Source organism: Gallus gallus, chromosome 5 (assembly GCF_016699485.2).
Source record: "Gallus gallus isolate bGalGal1 chromosome 5, bGalGal1.mat.broiler.GRCg7b, whole genome shotgun sequence".
NCBI classification, from domain to species: Eukaryota; Metazoa; Chordata; class Aves; order Galliformes; family Phasianidae; genus Gallus; species Gallus gallus.
The window spans coordinates 24,928,687-24,949,187 of record NC_052536.1 but is presented as its reverse complement, the minus strand read 5'-3'; the positions used below and the strand labels follow the sequence as shown (position 1 = coordinate 24,949,187).

Here is a 20,501-nt window from a genome sequence, read left to right as displayed (position 1 = left end):
GAAAAGCAGGCACTAGAGGCGATGGCTTCCTTGCTTTTTCTCTACTAGGCAGGACAGTGTGGGCCCATGCTCACTGTGCCAAAAATGTGCAGAGCTGGAGGCCCAGAGGCAAGCAGAGGCTGGGAGAGGTGCCGTAGCTTCCCAACCAAAGGAAGGTACCACATCCCTTCTGGCTGTTGTTCTTTTCCTGTAAGAGCCTTCCCCAGTGTAGTCATCCTTGGCGCTTTCTCATCTCCAGCAATGGGAGGGGAGTCCTTTACTTATAGAGATGAGATGGGTGGGGCCTCAGGTCATTTTATAAAATAACTTGTCATTGACTCCTACAGGAATAAATCCTACAAACATGTCTCAGGAACTGCTGCCCGTGGAGGTGCCAGAATCGCTCAGTTATGTTTATCCAGGGAAGACCATGATGCCATTGGGTATGAAAGGACCAGAGGTAAGAAATTCACTTAAAAAGTTTGTTTAAGGTCCAATTAAGATGTGTTTGACATAAAACAAAATCCCGCTTTATGATTGTATTTATATACATGAAACTGTTCATGCTGATTGATGGGACCAGGCACTGATGTCTCTGCATAAAGAAATTTTAAGGTGAAATGTTTACTTCATGACCATCTGGCAAAAGTCCTCCTGCTGTCACTGTAGCCAAAGATTTCAGCTTTATAGGCAAAATTGGAGAAGACTGACTAGCAAGGGGACAGATAGTAGAGAAAAATGAGCATGGAAAGAGACAATGTTTAGGGGAGTGAATGGTCAGACCCAGATTCAATTCCTAAAAAAAGAAAATTTTCTGTATTTCACATTTTTAGGGGAAAAAAAAAGAAAAAAAAGAAGAAAAAGGGGCTCATGTTTCTTCCAGAATCAAATATTACTCTTGTTAAAAACCAAGTATTTCCATATCAATATCAAAACCTTGATACGTTATGATTAAAGTAACACCTTCTTTTCTGTTATTGTTCTTGGAAAAGAGCTATGGACAGGATGAGGAAAAAAGAGTGGGAATTAATTTAATTTCCACATTCCCACTTTGTCTCAAATTGTTTTTGCATTCTCTGGATCATTTCAGTATTTGCGTTTGATTTTAACTGCGTTATGTTACATATTGTTTTCTGTGCTCTTGGACTAGATGGAAGCACATCACTTCATGAAACAAACAATACAACAGTTTTCTAGGAACTGTCCCACAATATTGTTTTCCTAGCAAGCATTTCAAAAGGGGTTACTCTACATTTTAGACACTTTTTAAAATTTCTGTTTCCGAAAAAGAGAGAGAGAGAGAGGAAAAAAAAAAAAGGAATTTTGTGTTTCAATTTTTGCAATTGCAACGTTTCCTGCTTGAGGTGCAAAACCAGAGCAGACATTTGGGGACCTTTTTCATCAAAGTTTAATGACTCCTGAGAGGAGGAGCAGGTTGCCAAAAGATCGCATTCAAAACAAAACCCACGCCTTTAATCATGAAATAAATTTAGGCACTTTTTTTGGAGTATCTTGCAACTAAAACGGCTTCTCCTTCATTTACTTTCTGAAAGGGTTCCCCTTGTCTTGGATTTGGTGCATGTGTGTGCTGAACCATATGGTCTGCTCATTATGCTGAGCATTGTGCCACAATGAGCTATAACCAACAGCTGTTCTAGCTGGGGTTTCAGCATGAGTTACTGAAAGTAGGAGTTAATAATCTAGCCTGGTAATACTGTTGTTGTTTTAATGTTATCAATTATTTCTTCAGGGTGAAGAAGATGCAGATTTTTTGGATCCTTATAATTATCCTGGAGGTGCTGGACCTCAAGAAGAAGGTGAAAGAAGTATTGAACCTGGCAAAGGTGATTTCAAGGTATTGTAAATAAGGGAATTATGAACGAAAGAGGGCTGATGGTTTTGTTTTGCTGAAAGGAGAGAAGGCTCAGCCAGATAAGTAATGATGGCAGCAATTTGAGTGTTACAAGGAAAACATCTTAAGATTTATTGCTTGGATAATTTTTTGTCTATGATATTTAGTACAGCCACTTGTATTTTTCTTTTCCGTTTAATTGGAAGTATACAGAATATCTGCATACAGTTTTTATCCTTCAGTTATTTGTAAAGGAAATCCACTGTTGTATTTCCAATTCTTCAGTGATTTTCATAAATGAAATGGCCAAAAGCGATTCATGTTCTGCTGCAATGGTTTGCCAGTGCAATCTTTAGCTTAGCAGTTTAGGGGAGAGTTCTGGAATACTGATCCCTGATTTTACATGACTTCTGTACCACATCAGAGAGAAAAAAAAATGTAATGGAGAGTTCTGCTAAAGAAGCAATGTTTGAATGTACTAAAACTATTTTTTGTATTTGATGAATAATTTATTTTTTAGAAATTCTTGATTTCAGCGAGGATTTTCGTTCTACTACTTTGCTGTTTGTGAAATAAGTACAGACTATCTATCAGGCTAAGAGAGGTTTTAATCACATATAGCAGTGTCATCCCAAGAAGCATCTGAACTTGAGACAGATGGTTTTGTGGAAATGTGCATTGTAATTGATTCAGACAAGTTCTACTGAAACAAAATGAAGCTGAAAAAGGAGCTTTATCTGGAAGTTAAAGCAGCATTGTAAAAGAGCAGACAGGAGTGCCTTCTAATAGGCTATATATATATATATATATATATGTATGTATGTATATGCAGGTAATCTGAGTACAATTTAAGCATCAAGAATTTACAGCAAATTCCCATTTCCAGTATTTTTACTTTTTCACGTAGACTACACTTTTCAAAATTTGACTTTTTTATTTATCCGATACTAGGATTTGTATTAAAAATAAATCAATGTCACATAAAGATTTTTCTGTATTCTCTCAGGATATGTTCCACAAGACAAGCTTTTAGTCATGCAGATATTTAGCTTACAGCCTCTCTCATCTACAGGCAGTAGGGATACTGAAACTTTGAGGCATACGTTAGATGAAGAATTTTGTAGATAGGAAAATATGCTGAGAAACAATGAATTGATGAGACTTCAGTACAATGCTTTTTACTTAATAAGTGAGAAGCAACCCTAACTCAAGAAGAAGGAAAGCAGAAAGATTTCAGCTCCTGGATTGTGATTACCTATGATGATTATGCACATGACAGGCAACTTCTTGTCTCCATTTCTTAATCTCACACAGTGATATGTTTGTTTTTACATGAACTGCTCAGTATATAGTCTTATATCAAAAACATTTCATGGTGGTGAGATTTTGAGGGAACAGCTGTGACAGCAGTGGACCAAAAGAAATATCCTGTGTGTATAGAACCACAACCTTCTTCTATACCACACCTGTCTCTTATAGAAAGATGATTTTTCGCATTTCAAAATGTATTGCATGTTCTTGCATCTGGGTTACAAGACCATAGTTTTTTCTTCTATGATTAGAACATAGCCCTCTATGTCCTATGCGCCTGTGTGATCATCCCTTTGTGTGAAGGACACCAGCATGCTCTTATCTTCTGCTCAGTCTTTTTCAAATGTAAATGTCACTGAAACATCAAAAGATTTAAATGAGAGTTGCCGCCTGCTAAGAGGAATCAGCATGTATCTATACACCAACATGCTGATTTTTATCTGTGTTAAGAGCTATATATTATTCAGGCCTGAACTGGTACTTTGTTTTGTGCAGGCAGAGCCAGGCCTGGTATTGCAGGCATCAGTGCCTATATTAAAACATTTAAGGATTGCAGCAGGTCTCATATGACAGTTAATTTGGAGGAAGAGAAGTGAGATAATGGGAGTAAAGTTCTGAATACAGCAGGAGCCATGTCTCAAAGAGGCTAAGATACCTCATGCTTCAGGACAGTGGTACTACATTTTGCTGTTGAGCAAGGAGTCCTCCTTGCAGGGTTTACATAGCTGTGAGAACAGCAGTCCTTTAGCAGAAGAGGAATGGTTTAAACCCTCACCCATGCGCAAAGCAGCTCTGTCTTCTGATGGGTTTTGGAGCTACTACCCTGCATGGCAAGGTTAGGAGGAGGTTTCAGCTGCTGCCTCTCACACAGGTGAGATTTTGTTGTGAGAACCAGCAGCACTTACTGCCACTGAGTTTGGAGTGAACCAGGAGCTGACTCAGGTGTGAGTCCCTACTGCTGAAATGATGCACTGCAGCATGCCTCCCACTTCAAAAATAAAGCCTTGCAAAGTCAAAGGAAGCCACTTCCCATCAGCTCTTAGCTTTGAAATAAACTCTCTCTTACCCACATTTGATATCAGAAACATAAAACATCTCTGCATTAAATAGACCTCTGGAATTCCCTCGGCATCTGTAGTCATACAGAGATTTTTCAGAGTGTGGTGCGTGTCCTGTGGTACTGTCTGCCTTAGGATGAGACTCCACAAATGCCTAATAGCTGTCTAATGTAAACACCCATTTTAAAGCCATCAGGAGTAATGTGAGATGAATCTCAGACTTCTGCTGGTTAAACCAATTAGTGTTTTTCTCTCATGTTTATTCTGGTTGGGAAGAACAAAACAGGATGAAAGGGCTGTGCCTTTTTACTGACAATCTATCTTATTCCCCTGGCTAAAATTTTATTTACAGAAATAGTTCTGAATGTGTAGTTGGATTCTCTATGTTTTCAAATGGACCTATTTTTCAAAATCCAAACAAAATCTGGTTTGGAACATCTGCAAATACTAAAAGATGGAGTATGGTACTGAAACAAATGAGAAACTAGCTTGAATTGTCAGACAGTAAACCTCTGCAGAAGTCAGGATCGTAGTGCACCGAGTACCCATTCTGTATTGATCAACGTTTGAAATTTTCTCTTGAAATTTCTTCTTCAAGAAAATTGTCTTGAAATTTTCTAATGTTTCTTCAATATGGAAACATATTTCAAGCATGGTACCATATGCACACTGTTATTCCTGGAAAGTGTTCTGTGGCCCATGACTGCTATTTGTATGAGGAAGCAATGATCTGAAAGACACACAGTGATCTGTGGCTTTATCTGTACTTGTCATGCTGCTGTTGGCACAGGTGAATTTCCCCTGCTGAAGTCAGGGTTATCATGGCCATATGCATGAAAAGTGTTTCCATTTGGCTGAGAAAGAGTTTGGTTCCAACAACATCCAGCCAAGACTTCTCCTAGCAATGCCAAAAAGAAGATCTGATAAGAAGTTATGTTCCTAAACATGCAACGTGCAGCTTGTGAAAGCTACTGATGCCAACAACTGCCTCCTCAGCGTTCCCCAGTTCCCTGCACAACCAACAGCTGAGATGCCACAGCCCCACTGTCTGGAGGAAGTAAAGGAAGGAGGCAATTAGAGCAGATGTTTTTCCAGCATGGAGTACTGGCTCCTCAGGAATGAGGAAGAACTTCAGGGACATCACCAAACACAGCAGCCAGCTGTTCTCAACCCAAGAAGCATGCTACACTGGGTTCCCCTGGCATCTCCCATGGCGGTGGTAGATGGACTTCAGAACACTGGCATTTAGCTTGACTGAATGATGTTCACAACCTGAAACATTCCAATTAAACCTGTAGAAATGCCCTGTAGAAACTCAAGGGCGTACACTCTAAAGGGACCTGATTCACAGATATAGCTCAAGATAGGCGTTTCTTCACACACCCCCAATTCTAGATACGCCAGCAGCAGCAGAGTATTTTAGTTCTTTTGATTTGGTCCCTGGCTACCATCTAGTTAAATTGGCACCTGGAGATGAAGGAAGGAGTGCCCTGGTGACATCCTGTGTGTGATTTCATCTCAACAGAATGCTTCTCTGGGCTAGGAATGCAAGGGGACATTAGTAGAGAAGTTATCTTTGCCAGGAAAGGCTGCTGTGCCAGTAGATGGCATAGAAAAAGATGCAGGCATTATTACTGGGTGACTGGAAGAAAAACGTATGTGTGGGGAGGAAGATCTTTTCATGGTTTTCATAGAGAGCACATTTTTTCTTTCAACTTGATCTGCAGAAATGGTTTCCCATTTTTGGAAACCCAAAAACCCAACCAATGGTTTTTCCAATGGTTGGGAATGTAAATTTTTTGTCCTTGAATTTTGTCTTTGTTTGTTTTTTTTTTTTTTTCTTTAAATCTCATCTGATCTTTGCAGGATGGCCTGTGGAATAGCATGCAGTGTGGTTCCATATTACCATATGTAATTGTACCAGCACATTTTTGCACATGATTTTCTCTGCTTCCTCACCACGCTTTTTCATCCAGTCCTGAAAGAAGCCACCTCCTCACAAGACCAGATGGCAAACATTCCATATTTCATATAGAAAATTAACAGCTGAGCACTGGCTTGCAAGCAAGCTACTGTATGATAATGGGATAGTATTCATCATGCACACTGAAGATGAACTTCAGGGGCTCTGCACGATGTTTCTGTTCACTTAGAATGACTTTGGAATACATACCAATCTAAGAAGGGCTATATTCTATGCTGAGTATATGTTGGCTGCCTCTGGAGGTTGAAGAGCAAATTCTGCTCTCTGGAATCTGTGGTGTTGGATGACTACTCTCTCTTTTGGGCAAGCAAGTACCATATTCCAGTGACTGATTAGACATCTATGTTAAAACTGGCAGCTAACATTGAAAACCAAAATATGTGCTGATGTGGTATATATTTGATAATAGTTTTAGGAAACTGTGTGACTAGAGTAATCTACAGTAGATGTGATAGAGTGGTGATAGTCTGTATCATTGGTACCACAAGCGTAGAAGATGATGTTAGCAATAGCCCATGCTGGAAGAGTCTGCTAGATGAAGAAATAGAGAAGCTGAAGAAAGCCATGGACAGAAAAAGGCATAAAAGAGGTAAAGAGGAATAGCCATCTTCTCATTTCATGGACTCATTAGGAAGAATTGCCATGTTAGAACCACTTGTGATGTGACAGGATGTATTATACAGCTAATATAGTGCAGTATTTACACCAGCACTTTTTGAGATGGCTGCATGCCACACATTCCTACTTGTAAATGTGAGTGTGACCTTAAAGAGGGCTAGGATAGACTTAGGGACCCACAGATATGCCAGGAATGCAGACTGCTTGGAATCCCCAGAGAACTAACTACAGAGAAATTTCTGTTTTGAGATTCTTGCTAGACTGAGTGGGAGAAAGTTGGATTATTCGTACGATGGAGGAATCCTTCATTTCCACCAACACAGTAACATGGTGTCAAGTTTCATACTGAGTTATTTTTTCATTTGAGAAGTGGTAGAAAATAGGAAGAAGAGAATATGAGTTCTGCTCTGTATTTGATGGAGCTGCTGTTTGGAGAACTCCAACAAAACTTGATTTCCCTGGGAGCACAGAGAAACTGTCAGTGAATGCCCTGCCCTGTTTGTGCACTGGTATCTCAGTGTGCTACACTGCTTGCAGTTGTGTTATACAACTTGAACATAATGCACACACAAGCACAATTTTGGAAACGCTAAACTAATGTCAGGGTGACAGATGAAGAATCAGTGCAACAAGTCATAGACCAGCCACCCCAGTCTTGCTTTTATTGAAAACAAAGATATTTGGTGACAGCATTAAACAATAGTTGTAGCATGCCCTTCCTTGCTCCAGGACTCAATTCTGCTTGGTGTCTTTCACCATGCAAGGTGTTGCAAAAAGCCCCTCCGTGTGTGTAGCGTGATGACAGCAGTAACATTTACATATAAAAATGTCATGATAGGTTTTAAATAGATTGAATAACAGGACTTATATCCTTTTCATAGAATCAGAGAATCATTAAAGTTGGAAAGAGCACTAAGATGATCTAGTCCAACCATCAACCCATACCTGTGACCACTCAAGACCATGTCACTCAATGTGACATCCACCCTTTTCTTGAAAACCTCCAGGGATGATGACTGCACCACCTCCCTGGGCAGCCTATTTTCTTTATGCATACATAGCTGGTATTTTCTTTGTATAACTAAACCCTAACACATCACGTTACAATTGTCACAGATGCTGTTTAAATACATTAATTCTGCTTAATAAGTTACTGAAATTAATTAAAATAGCAAACCCTCCAGATAGCAGAAGAACTAATGGGACCTGACCTTCAGGTGATTTCTGTTCTCCTTGGTTTTGGTACCACAGGGTTGCCAGGGAGCTGCTATGGGTGCCCTCCAGCTGCTGGGTGCAGGCCGGCTGCTTCTTCTCTGTAGTAGCTGGCTTGTGGCACCTGCCTCTCCTGCAGTATGAGTGCTGCACTGGATTTCTGTAGGTTCTTTCATGTTTTGTGAAACCTTACGATGTCTATTTGAGAAACCTATGTCTGAGAGTTGATTTTTTCCCCTGTCAGTTGTGCAAATTTGGCCAGCGCATTAGAAAATCATTACATGGGAACCACGGAAAAAGTGATCAGATGACAGCAACTGATTATCATTAAAAAGCAAGCAAACAAAAAACAACAACAAAAAAATCACTTCCAGAATGTGTCTTAGATAAGAATCTCAATTTGCTTTGCAAATACTGAATCCATCAGTTCTTACTCAAGCAAGGGAGCTTCCAGCATAACTGGAACAGGTGCATGAGCTGGCAGCACCCTGTACCATCCCTGAGTTCTCCTGAGATAAACAGCTGCAGGAATTGCTCCACGCTTATGCAGATCTTGCCAAACAATGAGTTTCTGCCTTCTAGGGCATATGCTGGGCTCCAAGGTGCCCAAGCACATTCCTAGCATGTGAGTGTGGCGTTCCACCTTTGCTAATTACCCAGCTAAGAAGAAGTGTTAATTAACTGGGTGGAGAGCTGCATTAATATGGCTTTACTGATTTGGAAATGTGAGCCAGTGTCTTTGCATGGGGGTAACTGTGAGGACATACCGCTCCGTCAGTTATTGCTTGCAAACCTGGCAGCTCCTGTTATGCTTTTCCTTCCTTGAGAACACTTGAAATAGAAGGCAGGTAGATCGATGAGGGTATTTTTCAAGAAGAATTACTAAAAAAAGGCAGAAGGTGAGGATTTCTTGCAGTACATAGAGGCAGGCCAGCAGAACTTCTTTTTAAAATCTCAGTGTAACTCTTTACCAAAGCATAAAGCGTAAAAGAAGAGAGAACTTTAAACACACATAGGAAAAGTAATTTTTGTAACAGAAGATAATTAATCATCTTCCCATCTGAAAATAAAATCCTTTTTGTTCTGTTCTCCAGAAAAAAAAAAAAAAAAAAGGTTTTGGCAACTGTTCACATATTGTTTTAAGCAAGGTTCTTCCAGACACTCTTTATCAGTCTTACCATCAATTTTGTCTGCTTGTTTATAGCCACTCTAGGAAGTCTCTGGAGTGCTATAGAAACAGAAGGATGCTCCTACATGAGAGGAAACCAGTTTATAAAAATAGCATTTGTCAAACATAGTGGTTTGGAGGGCCTCGCTGTAACCACTTGTGTGGGTAGAAATGTTTCTAGGAGTCTGAGGAAATGACCGTGTGTTACAGCTTCAGGAAATGCTGATTTATTTATTGACTTTGTTAAGAGTAGACTTTTGCAGATATGACTGAGCCAGAGGCAAGTTTTTGGAATAAACCAGCAGGAAATCACCTTCCTTGGGAGAAGGAAATCACATTACCCTCTATAGTAAATAGGAAGAGGTGCCTGCAGTCACAAAATCTAGAGAGACTTGTTTTATAGAAGATTACAACTGAAGTATTCAAAGGAACCAAAGGATGTTAAGCACTTCCCTTCTGCGTGGTTTTCGGAGGGAGTGTTCACTTTTATTTTTTTCCCAAAGGCAAACCTAACTCACTAGCCTTTATATCGTTTGGAAATTGTTCTTTGCCATTAGTTTATGTTGTTCTCGTGATCTAGACAAACTCTACTTATGACTGTTTTTTTGTTTATTTTTTGTTTGTTTTTGTCCTGTATAATTATAAGGGGGAAAAAAAAAGAGAGGGAGAGATACTGGGAGGCAGCTGTTCCATGTTTTTGAAGCAGAAGTCCGAAACACCCCTCTGTGAGCAGTATTTAGGGTTGACAGTGTGAGTTGACAACTGTTCTCTACAGAGCTCATTTTAGTACGATGGGACCTCATAGGTTGTTACCTCAAGTGACTGTAGCTTTGAGTAGGGCTGCTGGCATTTTGACAACTCCATCATGCTGCTTACCAAACATTTATACTGTTCAAGAGACTTTTTATAGCTGTGTCATATAACTGATCTCTACAATTTCAGAGTAAGGAGATTTGCAAGCATTTTGCATGCAGTATCAGTTGACATGGTTCTATCTCTTTCCTTCTTTGCTATAATGCACCATACAGATTCCCAGAGTGATATATTAAAAGTTAGCTAAATGTGCAAAATGTTTAAACAATGCTTCTTTAATAGCAGATGCTTATGTGAAATACAAAGAAACCACATCTGACTTAGAAAGTCCTTAAACTTTGAATTGTAAAAGACTTGGAGAATGGTCATAGGAAACACCACTCTGCATTTGTTTTCTTCAGACCCACCAGAACCATAGTGAGAAAGAGGGTCCTGAGCTCTCTGCTCTGACCCACTGCAGCTGTCTTTGCACCATGCTCTTACTCTGTATTGTTGCAGATTTTCTTCTGCAGAATAGCAAGGTGCTTGGCATAATTCTTCCTGAATGCATTATGGTCTTGTAGCACTTGGTTAAGTTGCTCATTTGTTGTTATTTTTCCTGCTGAGGATTTATTCATATGCCATTCTCTATCTTTATTCTCCAGATAGAATCCTCTCCCTGCTACCTGCTGACTGTAAGGATCATCCGAATGAGAAATCTCCAGCGAGTGGATGCTTGTAAGTATCCCTATTGTTCCTACAAATATCTTGTTTTCCTGAAAGTACTTCAGAGATAACTGGACACTGTAAACACAAAAAGAAACATCAGAAAATTCAAGTTGATGGTATCATTGGGATTTATCCAAATAAATAAATCACTTTGGTTGATTATTCCATGAGCCAGGATCTATTTAATCATGCAAGGATAAATGGTTAAATAAAAGTATGTATATAGTACATAAAATAGTGTATTGTTAAAAGAAGTTAAGTGGCGTATAGGATACCAGCAACAAGTTTTCTTTCGTAACAATACAGCAGCCCTTTGCAAGTGTTTCTAAAATGATCAAGTGTTTATTTAAACTAACTGTTACAAACCAGATCAGCCCTTGTTGCTTCCTGCTGTTTTGCTGAATGTTATTCTAGCCCTTTCTTGCTGAAGAATGAATGTGCTTTTGAGGATAAGTGCTTTCTCCCAAAGGAAAGTTTTTACATGTATGGATGATAAATTCTATATCCTTGTGACCACTAGTAAATTTACATTTTTTATCATACATTTATAGAAAGCATGTTTCATGAATTTATACCTACTTTCACTATTCTCTAAGAAGTTTAGTTCCTAATAAGCAGAAATGAAGCTGAGGAGCTGCTGAGTAGGCACTGTTCAGTGTCACTGATCCTTCTTGCTCCGTCCCATGGCATGTTCACCCCCTAGCCCTAAGTGTACCTCTGTGTGGCTGACACATCTAAAAAGCCTGGTGGAGTAGATCTGGTGAATCTGTTTGTCCCTCTCCCATCAATCTTTCAGTCTCAATCTCTTGAATGCTGCTATGGCCAGGTGCCCTTACTGCTGCTATACTTATCATTGTTGTCATGATAAGCTTCCCATATTTCCAAAAGCAAGGGATAATTTTGCCATTAGGTTGCAGAACCTTGGGAAGGATGGCTGACAAAAGCAAACATTTTTGTCCCCTACAGTAACGTTTCTGACACAGATAAAATGAACAAAAAAGAAAACTTTCTAAAGTCATTACAATCAGACAAATGTCACAACTAATTACTCTGAAAAGGCTATCAAAGCAGATGCAGAGAGATGGATTCCTCGTCCCTTCTCTAATGCTTGTGCAGCAGTCGTGCAGTTGAGAGTCATATGGCAGAGAAGTGACAAGAGCAGGAAAGAAAAACAGCACTGTGGAGTTAAAGAACATGCATTAAGCCCATGTGCAATAAGGAGATGTATTAAACACAAAATAGACCTGTCAGCAGTTCTGTTTGTGGCCAGTCGTGAAAGGGTAGCTTCCGGGTGAAAGAAGTTAGCTTCAGGTTGAGCATGGAAGGGAAACTATAACACTGCAGTCTTTAGATTCTCCTATTTCGGTATGAATGGCAGCAGCTGGCACTACAGCCTCATGTACAGGAAGAGCCTGGGAACATGTTCTGAAAGATGAAGGTCTAGATTTACTGTGCAATACTATTTCCATCTTATCTTGTGGTAGTCATGTTTTTCTAGAAGGTGTATCAGAGGACTTCTCGTGTCACAGCTCTGAGAGAGATATAACTGCCATATCTTAGGTCGTATCATTGGGTCACACTCTACATTTGCACCTCCCTCCCTCCCCATGGCTGTGGCACTTGCGTGATGATGCAATAAAACAGAAAAATTTCATCAAGGACTTGTCTATACTCTTCTGCATGTCAGGTGGCAAGATGGAATTACAAATAACCAGGTTGCAGAAAGAGGTTGTGCAAGTAGAACTGAAGTAATATTTTGAATTAAATACACAGCTGACTAGTATGCCTGCACCCACTCATATAATTAAGGATTGTTTGATATGTTTTGTATCTCAAAGCACAGTTAATATGCAAGAATGATGACTCACGTCAGTCGAACAGAGTACTTTGTAAGTTAAGACTAAGTAGGCATCGATCTCCTTATCTCCATGATAAAGTCATAAAGTAGTCATACAGAATTGCATTTTAAAATTAGTATCATTGCTTCTAGGGTATCCAAATGTGATTTTTTGCAACTTCAAAACTCTTTTAAGAATTATGTGCATAGAATTTCTGAGAACAGAATCCCAAAAATAAAGTAACAAGCAGTCATACAGAAACAGATCAATGCTCATACAAGTCTCTGGGAGGGCTATATATTCACTAGACTCACGATGGGTTAGCTTGTTTCTTCAACTCTGTGGAAAAGTGGAAAAGGCTATTTTTTGGCAGTGAAATTATTAAGAATTCTATTTTATTTTTAGTGTGAATAAAGCCTATTGTTTTTAGTTCTGTCTCATTTTTGGCAAGCGCTAAACTTTTCCAGACAAACTCTCTCAGAGTAGCCAGTCCAAGACAGACTTCCTGAAAATGTGTGAACTGAATACTGGAGTTTGACAAGTAGACCTTAAAGTTAGGTCTTAGATCAACTCTGTCTATAAATGGGGGGGGGGAGAGGGGGGGGAAGACAAGCAGCTTCTTTCACTTGAAAAAGATGCATGTGGGACATTTTGTTCCTCCTTCAGAGGTGTATGAATGTGCATAAGCAAGGAAAAATGTACGAGGCATCCACATTGACCAGGCTGAATTGACATGCCCCCACTGGGGAGACGTTTAGGATAAACAGCCAGTGTTTTCAGTTTTAGCATTTAGTCTCCTAGCAACTTGCTGTGAATATGCAACAGCTACATTGCAGTGGCTCTCTGCTGTCTATTGATGATGCTCTTGATGCTGCTTAATGTTCATCCACACCTATGGGAATTATGAAGAACTGAGTACATCTCCCAGAGCTTAATGCAAAACTGATAGGTGCATAAGGAAAGCAGAAAATGAAGAGAGATGGTATTCAAACAAAATGTCTGAAGTGAAAAGATACGTCCCTGGGAACTACTATTCCCACAGTCATCAGTTTGTGAAGCCCATCGTGCTGTGCTGTCTGTGTGGGAGAAACAGATGCTACTGGGTTAATTATTATCTGTGGGCTTGAACAGATAGCAGGAAGGTAGCCCATTGTGAGTCTTTTTCTTCCCTTTGGAATTTTGTTATTTAAGAAAAGGAAGATACCTGAATGCTGAAAGTAGAATTTCATCTTGGCTAACAGGGCTGGAAAGAAAGGAGAGGGAAGGAAGCAAAGAGAGAAAAGTGGTGGAGGAGGTAGGAGTGAGGGAGAGCAGAAGATGGCACCCCAGATAAGGATAGTCAGCTGCTGACAGAACCTTACATATGTATGTATACAAACATAATATGTACATTTACATACTATTATTATAAATGCTATACACATTATTATAGATACTATAAATACAAAATATGCATATATACCTCTATATATTACTTCAAGATGAAATATGAAGGCTGGGTAAGACCAGAAGAGGCTGCAGCAAGGCGGGTTTTTGCTTTTCTCCATAAGTGGATGTGCAAGCTCTGCTCCTCTGACCTGCCTGCACAATCCTTACCTTCTGCTGAAGAGTACTTTCCATTTACTGTTACCATCACTTGTGCTTCTCTTACGTAAGGACGTCCATTCTCAGAATTAGGTACTTTTTGCATTACATGGTGTCTGCTCATTTTACTATTAAGAACTGTCCGTGTGACAGAAAGTTTTGCATTTTATCATCCGTGCACTTTTTCCCTCTCAGAAAATATCTTGGAAGAAGTTGCCTTATCTCAGGTATTTCTGCCTTTAAATAAATCACACTTGCTGTAGGTACCATACAGTCACCTTTTTAGTTTCATGCAGCATCGGTTACTTTCACATTAACCACGCTCTGTTTCTTTCCCTGCTCAGTAAGCCAGGCTGATTGCTATGTTTCACTGTGGCTGCCTACGGCAGCAATTGAAAAGTGCCGCACCAAAACAATAAGAAACTCCAACGACCCAGTGTGGAATGAAACCTTCTACTTTAGGATCCAGAGTAAAGTCAAGGTAAGGAGCCAAATCTGTCTGCCTGAAGATGTCTGACTTTGGTGAGTCTTGTCCCCTGAACTGTCCTAGGAGTTCAGTATAGAGAGAGAATATGATAAGGGACTGTTAAAAATGCTAAATGAGTTCCAGTGCCTGGAGACATTCTATGATTCTGTCTAAACTGCTCATAGAGGCATAGCTACAGAGTCTGGAGTTAAATTAGGACAGAAAACCTTAGACCTTAAATAAGCAGTAATGATTCTGTAGAGTTTATTGGGAATGATGTGAATAAGAAGAGGTCACAGAATTCAGATTTCTTGTAGAACTCCATCTCCACATGGTCTTTCATTGCAGCTCAACTATTATAATGTGAAGGGAAACAAGGTTTGGCATGTAACTGGTGTGCCATACAACTAATGTGCTGTTGAATAGTGAGGAGGTGCAACAGCAGATAGCACCCACTTCTGATATATCCTACGTAGTATCTTCTCAGCAAAGTGGATGAATAAGCCTTCTGTGTACCTGGGAGCATGTTGGAAGCATATATTCTTTATATTTGAAGTGCCAATCTACAAAAACTGGCTTTTGCAGTAGTATGACATGATGAAAAAATGGCTTTATTCAAGAGTGTTTAATTCAAGATGGTTCCTCTCTGTCTAGCTTTCATCATGAAATCTGGCCCAGTGTTATTGGAGGGTCAGAGACTGAGCGCTTTACTCAGGTTTTAGGGAAACTAAGGGACTCGTACCAGTTAGTGGAAAGCAGGTAGAGACTTCAGGAGATGAAGACGCTGCCGCATAAGTATAGACAATGTATTACTCATGTCGTAGCAGTTAAACTGCACAGGGGAATAATCCATTTTAAATTACAGTATGTTTCTCCCAGGTGAGATGGCACTTAATTCTTCAACTTATCTTCTCACACACATCCTCAGTACTCCTTCTTCTCTAAAGCCAGTGTTATCCAGACTTTAGAAACTCTAAAACCCCTCTCCTTATCTTTCCAGAATGTGCTGGAACTGACAGTATATGATGAGGATTTTGCTACACCAGATGACCATCTCCTCTGTACACTCTTTGATATTGCTAAACTTCCAATTGAGAAAACAGTACTCCTATATTTCAAGCCCAGCTCAACGGTGAGCTCTGTGAGATCAGTGTGTGTAAGATGTGGCAGGAGGGGGTGTAGAGGGCACAGATTCTGGAGTTTTCAAGCCTTATCCATGAATTGTAATGTTTCTGTTTCCTGCCCTATGTATTGCACTGCTTTGTCCTACTTCCATGTTTCTGGCAAAGTCTATTGAAATGCTTCTCTATGGTATCTTCCATGAAGAAGTCATTTTTGGCTACAGCTACTTGACTACCAGAAGTTAGCATTAGTTGGTACTCCTATCATGGTATCCATGTTTTATTTCCTGGAATTGAACTCAGGAACTGCTTCTCCAATTATATTCTTCTTCAAAAGCTGTGTGACTCCAATAGGTTTAAAATACAGCAACCAAGATACTAGTGGGGAGTTACAGAACAATTCCAAAAACTTGGAGTGAGATTTCTAAATCCACAATGGAACACTTATCCCAATAATTGGTATGTTAACTTCCACTCAAAATATAAATGTAAGCAAAAACTGTGGTCATAAATCTGGGTTGGAAAGCCTGAGCCCCTCCTGGTGGTGTTTTATAAATGATTAAGGAGCGAATATCTGAAACGGTGCAGTATGCAGAGGAGAGATCTGATTGAGCTATCTCTGAGCCATACCAAGGCATTACAGCTGCTGCAAAGTGAGTGGTCTGTAAAGACTTTTTTCCCATGTAATTCAAAACCACTGCCCTCTGCCTCTTTGATTTTATCTACAACCATGTTGAAGCCATGCCAGGAAGGAAAGATGAAATAGCTCCTGTTTGTATCCCAGCAGTGTCCTCTGCAGTGCGCTACAATGATATCTCAGCTGGTGCAAACCCAGCTGACAATTGCTTGGGGATTAGCGCTGTTTCCGGGCCATGAATAACTGATCTAGCCAGGGAAAAGAGAAAATGGGAAAAAGAGACTTGATTTCCTTTGAGATCTATAGATGAGATCTGAGAAATATCTTACAACTTCTTGCTACAAGTTGTTTCTGGTACCCAAACTAGGTCACTTAGAAATAACTCATAAATATCAGCACTGTCTTGCAGGGAGTTGTGTAACTCTAACTAAATTACTCAATAATATCAGTCTTTGTTTACTATGTTAGAAGCGATGAGTGGAAAGTACCTTGAACTTCCAAGCTAATAGCAAGGACAATTCATCGTTGCTAAATAGAGCCAGGAATAGGTAGGAGGGAAAGATAGCAGAACAAGTTGCAAATTGTCTTAGTGGGGCATCTTCAGTAAGAGATAAAAACACAGATTTTTGTATACCTAGTAGAATATATACTATACCTAGTAGAAGGCAGTAGGTGAGGAAGGAATCATGAAACTCTCTGATTTTAAATGGTTGTTTCCAATGTTCCACACTGGTATCTTTATCACAGGCTGTATGTTGCAACCAATTACTTCAATACTGCATACTTGTTACCTGGGGTTAGACAAGGGAAAAAGCATCACACTACTTCCTTTAACTTCCTGTTCTTGTTTTCAGGCCAAGGAGGAGCTAGAGGTTGAATTCAAACTGGAGACCTTGTAAGTGATAATGCTGATTCTCTAAAAAATGCGGTAGTGATTATCTGCTAAAGCACAGAAACAGCACTAGATTCAACACTTTGTGGGAGTTCTGTTAAAAAGAAACAACATTCTTCTTCAGTACCATTATTGCAGCCTCTGCTGTAGTGAAACACCTGGCTGATCCCTCCTGCCAGCTTGTTCTGTATTTAGCTGCTCTCAGTGCGCATTTCCCAGCACAGTCTCTTCCATCAACAGTGTCAGACTTTCCCTTCTGCAAGCCATTTCAGAAGGCTTTCTAAGTTCATACACATAAGCTTATGTGTGCATGCAAATGTATTGATCTTTTCAAGCCTGTTTCTGTTTAAGCACTGGGCAGACTTCAAATGCAGAACCATTCTGATTAGGTTTCCTTTGTATCCTTAAATTTTTAACTTGCAGCATCATTTTGCTCCTGCAAATTCTCTTTCTTCCCTGTCCAACAAAATGCCAATGTGTCTGATATTCTAGTGAAGGGCTTTTCCACCAGCATGGTCAGATTTTTTTTCTGTGTAATTCACATTCTCTACCCCTTTGATTATATTTGCACATCAGCAAGTGCACAGTGCTGTCATTCTTTACAGTGATATGTCAGTGTTTTAGCCAGTTCTTGGTGGAATATCTGTGCTTTGTGTTACAGTGACAGGAAAAACTTGACTGCCTACTCAGAGATTCCATTTTAGATGGTCATGATGTTGCACTGCAAAAAATAATAATAAAAAAATAGTCATGATGTGTAACATTCAACTTTGGTATTGGGGCAAATGCGCTCGGAGCAGTACTCAGTCCCAGCAAGCATGGAAAGGAGCTGCTTGCATAGCTGCTAGGGTCCCTCTGGCACTCACCCTTCTAAAAGGGAGAAAGATCAACATCATGAACAAAGATGGGTGGGCATTTGTTTGATCTAAAAAGCCATGTTTTTGTTTTTATGTCAAAGGTCCGGTCCTTATGAAAACATTGCTACAAATGGAGTCTTAGTGGTATGTGTCTTTTTCTTAAGAAATTATCTGTAACTATTTACTTAATTCAAAGGGATAGGAAAGCCTGGAGGTTAGCAAAACTTTGAGTTATTAGATAGCCAGAATGCCATTCTTTCTTCCTCCTTTCCTGTTAAGATAATTTGAGAATGGAATATTTTATTTCCCTGTTCCCTGGTGAATGAATAATGGTATCCAATTATTTCCTGTCTGTCCTATATTTCAAGCCACACACTCTTTCCCCCCATTTTCATCTGGTACCATTACTCCTTCAGTAACATACTGCTGTTTATCTAAGCACAGTCATAAAGAGACATGAAGCCACTTGTCCTAAATAGCTCATTCCACCAAGGGAGATTAACCATGCCTGGTGGGTAAGCTCAACACTGGATAAGCATACTTACATAGTGTGAAAGAGATGTGAATTCCATAAAACAATCCCCCCAAAGCACTATTAATAGCAGTGCTTTTTCAGAAAATGTGATGATCTTTCTCACCTATTTCTCTGTCTTTTATAGTGTCGTGAACTTTGTTGCTTGGAAGTGGAAGTGAATGAGAAGCAGCAGAAAAAGTCAAGTAAGTTTATTGCTTTGGTATCTAACAACAGCCTACTAGTGAGAGGATGCCTATTTCATATAACATACTGAATTGGTGAAACAAACAGTATTTGCATTATTCAGTGCAATTAGCACAAGGCAAATTCATTACGTTGTTATAAACTTCGATGACTGCATCCCGTAACCCTCTAGGTATATGCCGACGAGATCTATTAGAACCACATCAAAGTTGATATCTCACTTGTTCATAACAGTAAGAATATGTAGAGTCCTCTTTTTAAGAAAATAGTCTGTTTTGCTTTTTTTCCTTTGCTACTTGCACTCCTTTCAGCGTGCTTTCCATTTGACAGTGTTGTGGTCCAAACTCTACACTCCACCTTTAATGAAGACAGCACAATTTCCCAGTTTAATCATATTGACTTTCTTATATGTTTTGTTCTGTGTGCTGCTTTTTTTTTAATTTTTTCAGAGAAGGAGCTTTCCCTTACTGTGAAAGGATCCTTTGAAGGGACACAGGATATCACGCTGGGCCCTGATGGAGTGGTCAGCCCATCGGGTCCCACCAAGTTCCACTATATCAAGTACGCTGAGCCAACGTTGGATGTCATGTTGCCAAAGAAGAGGCGCTACCACCCTGTATGTTGGAAGTGGTCTTAGTGTTGAACTGACCATAAATCACTCTCTAGAGGGTGGGAGGAGCTGGAGAGGGTAAACCCTTGGCTGTTTTTGTCCTAAAGAATGTTGTTTTCCCAGTGGACCTGCAGGTTCAGTACAGAAACAGGATCCCCAGTGCTCATGCTGAATTCACTGCCTATGGGAATGAAGACGACAATTGCAGAGGTGAGCATCACTTCCTTGAGGAACAAAATGTCACTCAAGTAGAAATCATTCCTCCCGCAAGCCCCCATAACTGTCCCACAGGAGTCCCCATAAATGACTGCCAAGAGGGTGAGAAATATTCTGAATTTTTCTCATAACTCTAAGAAACAAGAACTCTGTTTCTCTGGCTGTTTTCTCTGTAGAAGCAGGTTGTTCCTCCATTTGTCTCCATCATGTGCCAGTAGCAGATAGAGTGACTTTCAAGGATGTAAAAAAATATGATTCCTTCACTGCCTACCTCCATGTTCATGGATCCTTCTTTTGCTTAAGGTCCAAAAAGAAATTTCCCTTTGAACACAAGCTATGGAAAAGGCAGTAAATCTGCCTATAGTAAATTATTTCCTTTAAGGGACTGTATATAAAATGTATTAAAATATTAAACTTAGTATATGAATTTTAAATGATGTGATAAGGATATTGCTTAAAGTAGATATGGTTGTATATCATTTGATGAAATTAATTGAAGAAAATAGTAAGAAGTAGAATAAGAAACAGATCTTCACTGTAAAATATTGTGTTACTGTGAAGAAACAGCTACAGATGTCCAGGGAAAATCTCATGCAAAGAAGTGAGAGAATGTCAGTTTTCAGGGCCATTAAAGCATTCCCCTAGAACACAGCACCCTTTGTCAGTTAAGTAACAGTATGAAGGTTGCAATAATTATTTTAAGGCAGAGTTAAATCTGAGGAATAATGAGTGCAGAATTGTAATCTCTTCACTGTGGGACTGTGGGCAAGAGGTCAAAGATCTGTTGCATGTCAGAGCATAAAGAAAGGGAAGCATACAACAAGTGGTATTTCAGGATGCTGCAAAAAGTTCATTCATA

General features: G+C 39.6%; 1 protein-coding gene across 1 annotated transcript in view; it reads left to right on the top strand.

Annotated features, from left to right (window-relative positions):
- The first annotated feature begins 297 nt into the window (after positions 1-297).
- Positions 298-20,501, top strand: part of LOC771552 (cytosolic phospholipase A2 epsilon-like) — a 32,184-nt gene continuing 11,980 nt past the window's right edge. Inside the window, exons 1-10 of the mRNA XM_001234815.6 lie at positions 298-439; positions 1,730-1,834; positions 10,640-10,712; positions 14,470-14,606; positions 15,592-15,723; positions 17,204-17,244; positions 18,200-18,242; positions 18,758-18,815; positions 19,266-19,432; positions 19,550-19,636. Of these exons, the coding sequence (XP_001234816.4) occupies positions 344-439; positions 1,730-1,834; positions 10,640-10,712; positions 14,470-14,606; positions 15,592-15,723; positions 17,204-17,244; positions 18,200-18,242; positions 18,758-18,815; positions 19,266-19,432; positions 19,550-19,636 (939 nt within the window). The 5' untranslated portion in view covers positions 298-343. The remainder of the gene's footprint in view (positions 440-1,729; positions 1,835-10,639; positions 10,713-14,469; positions 14,607-15,591; positions 15,724-17,203; positions 17,245-18,199; positions 18,243-18,757; positions 18,816-19,265; positions 19,433-19,549; positions 19,637-20,501) is intronic.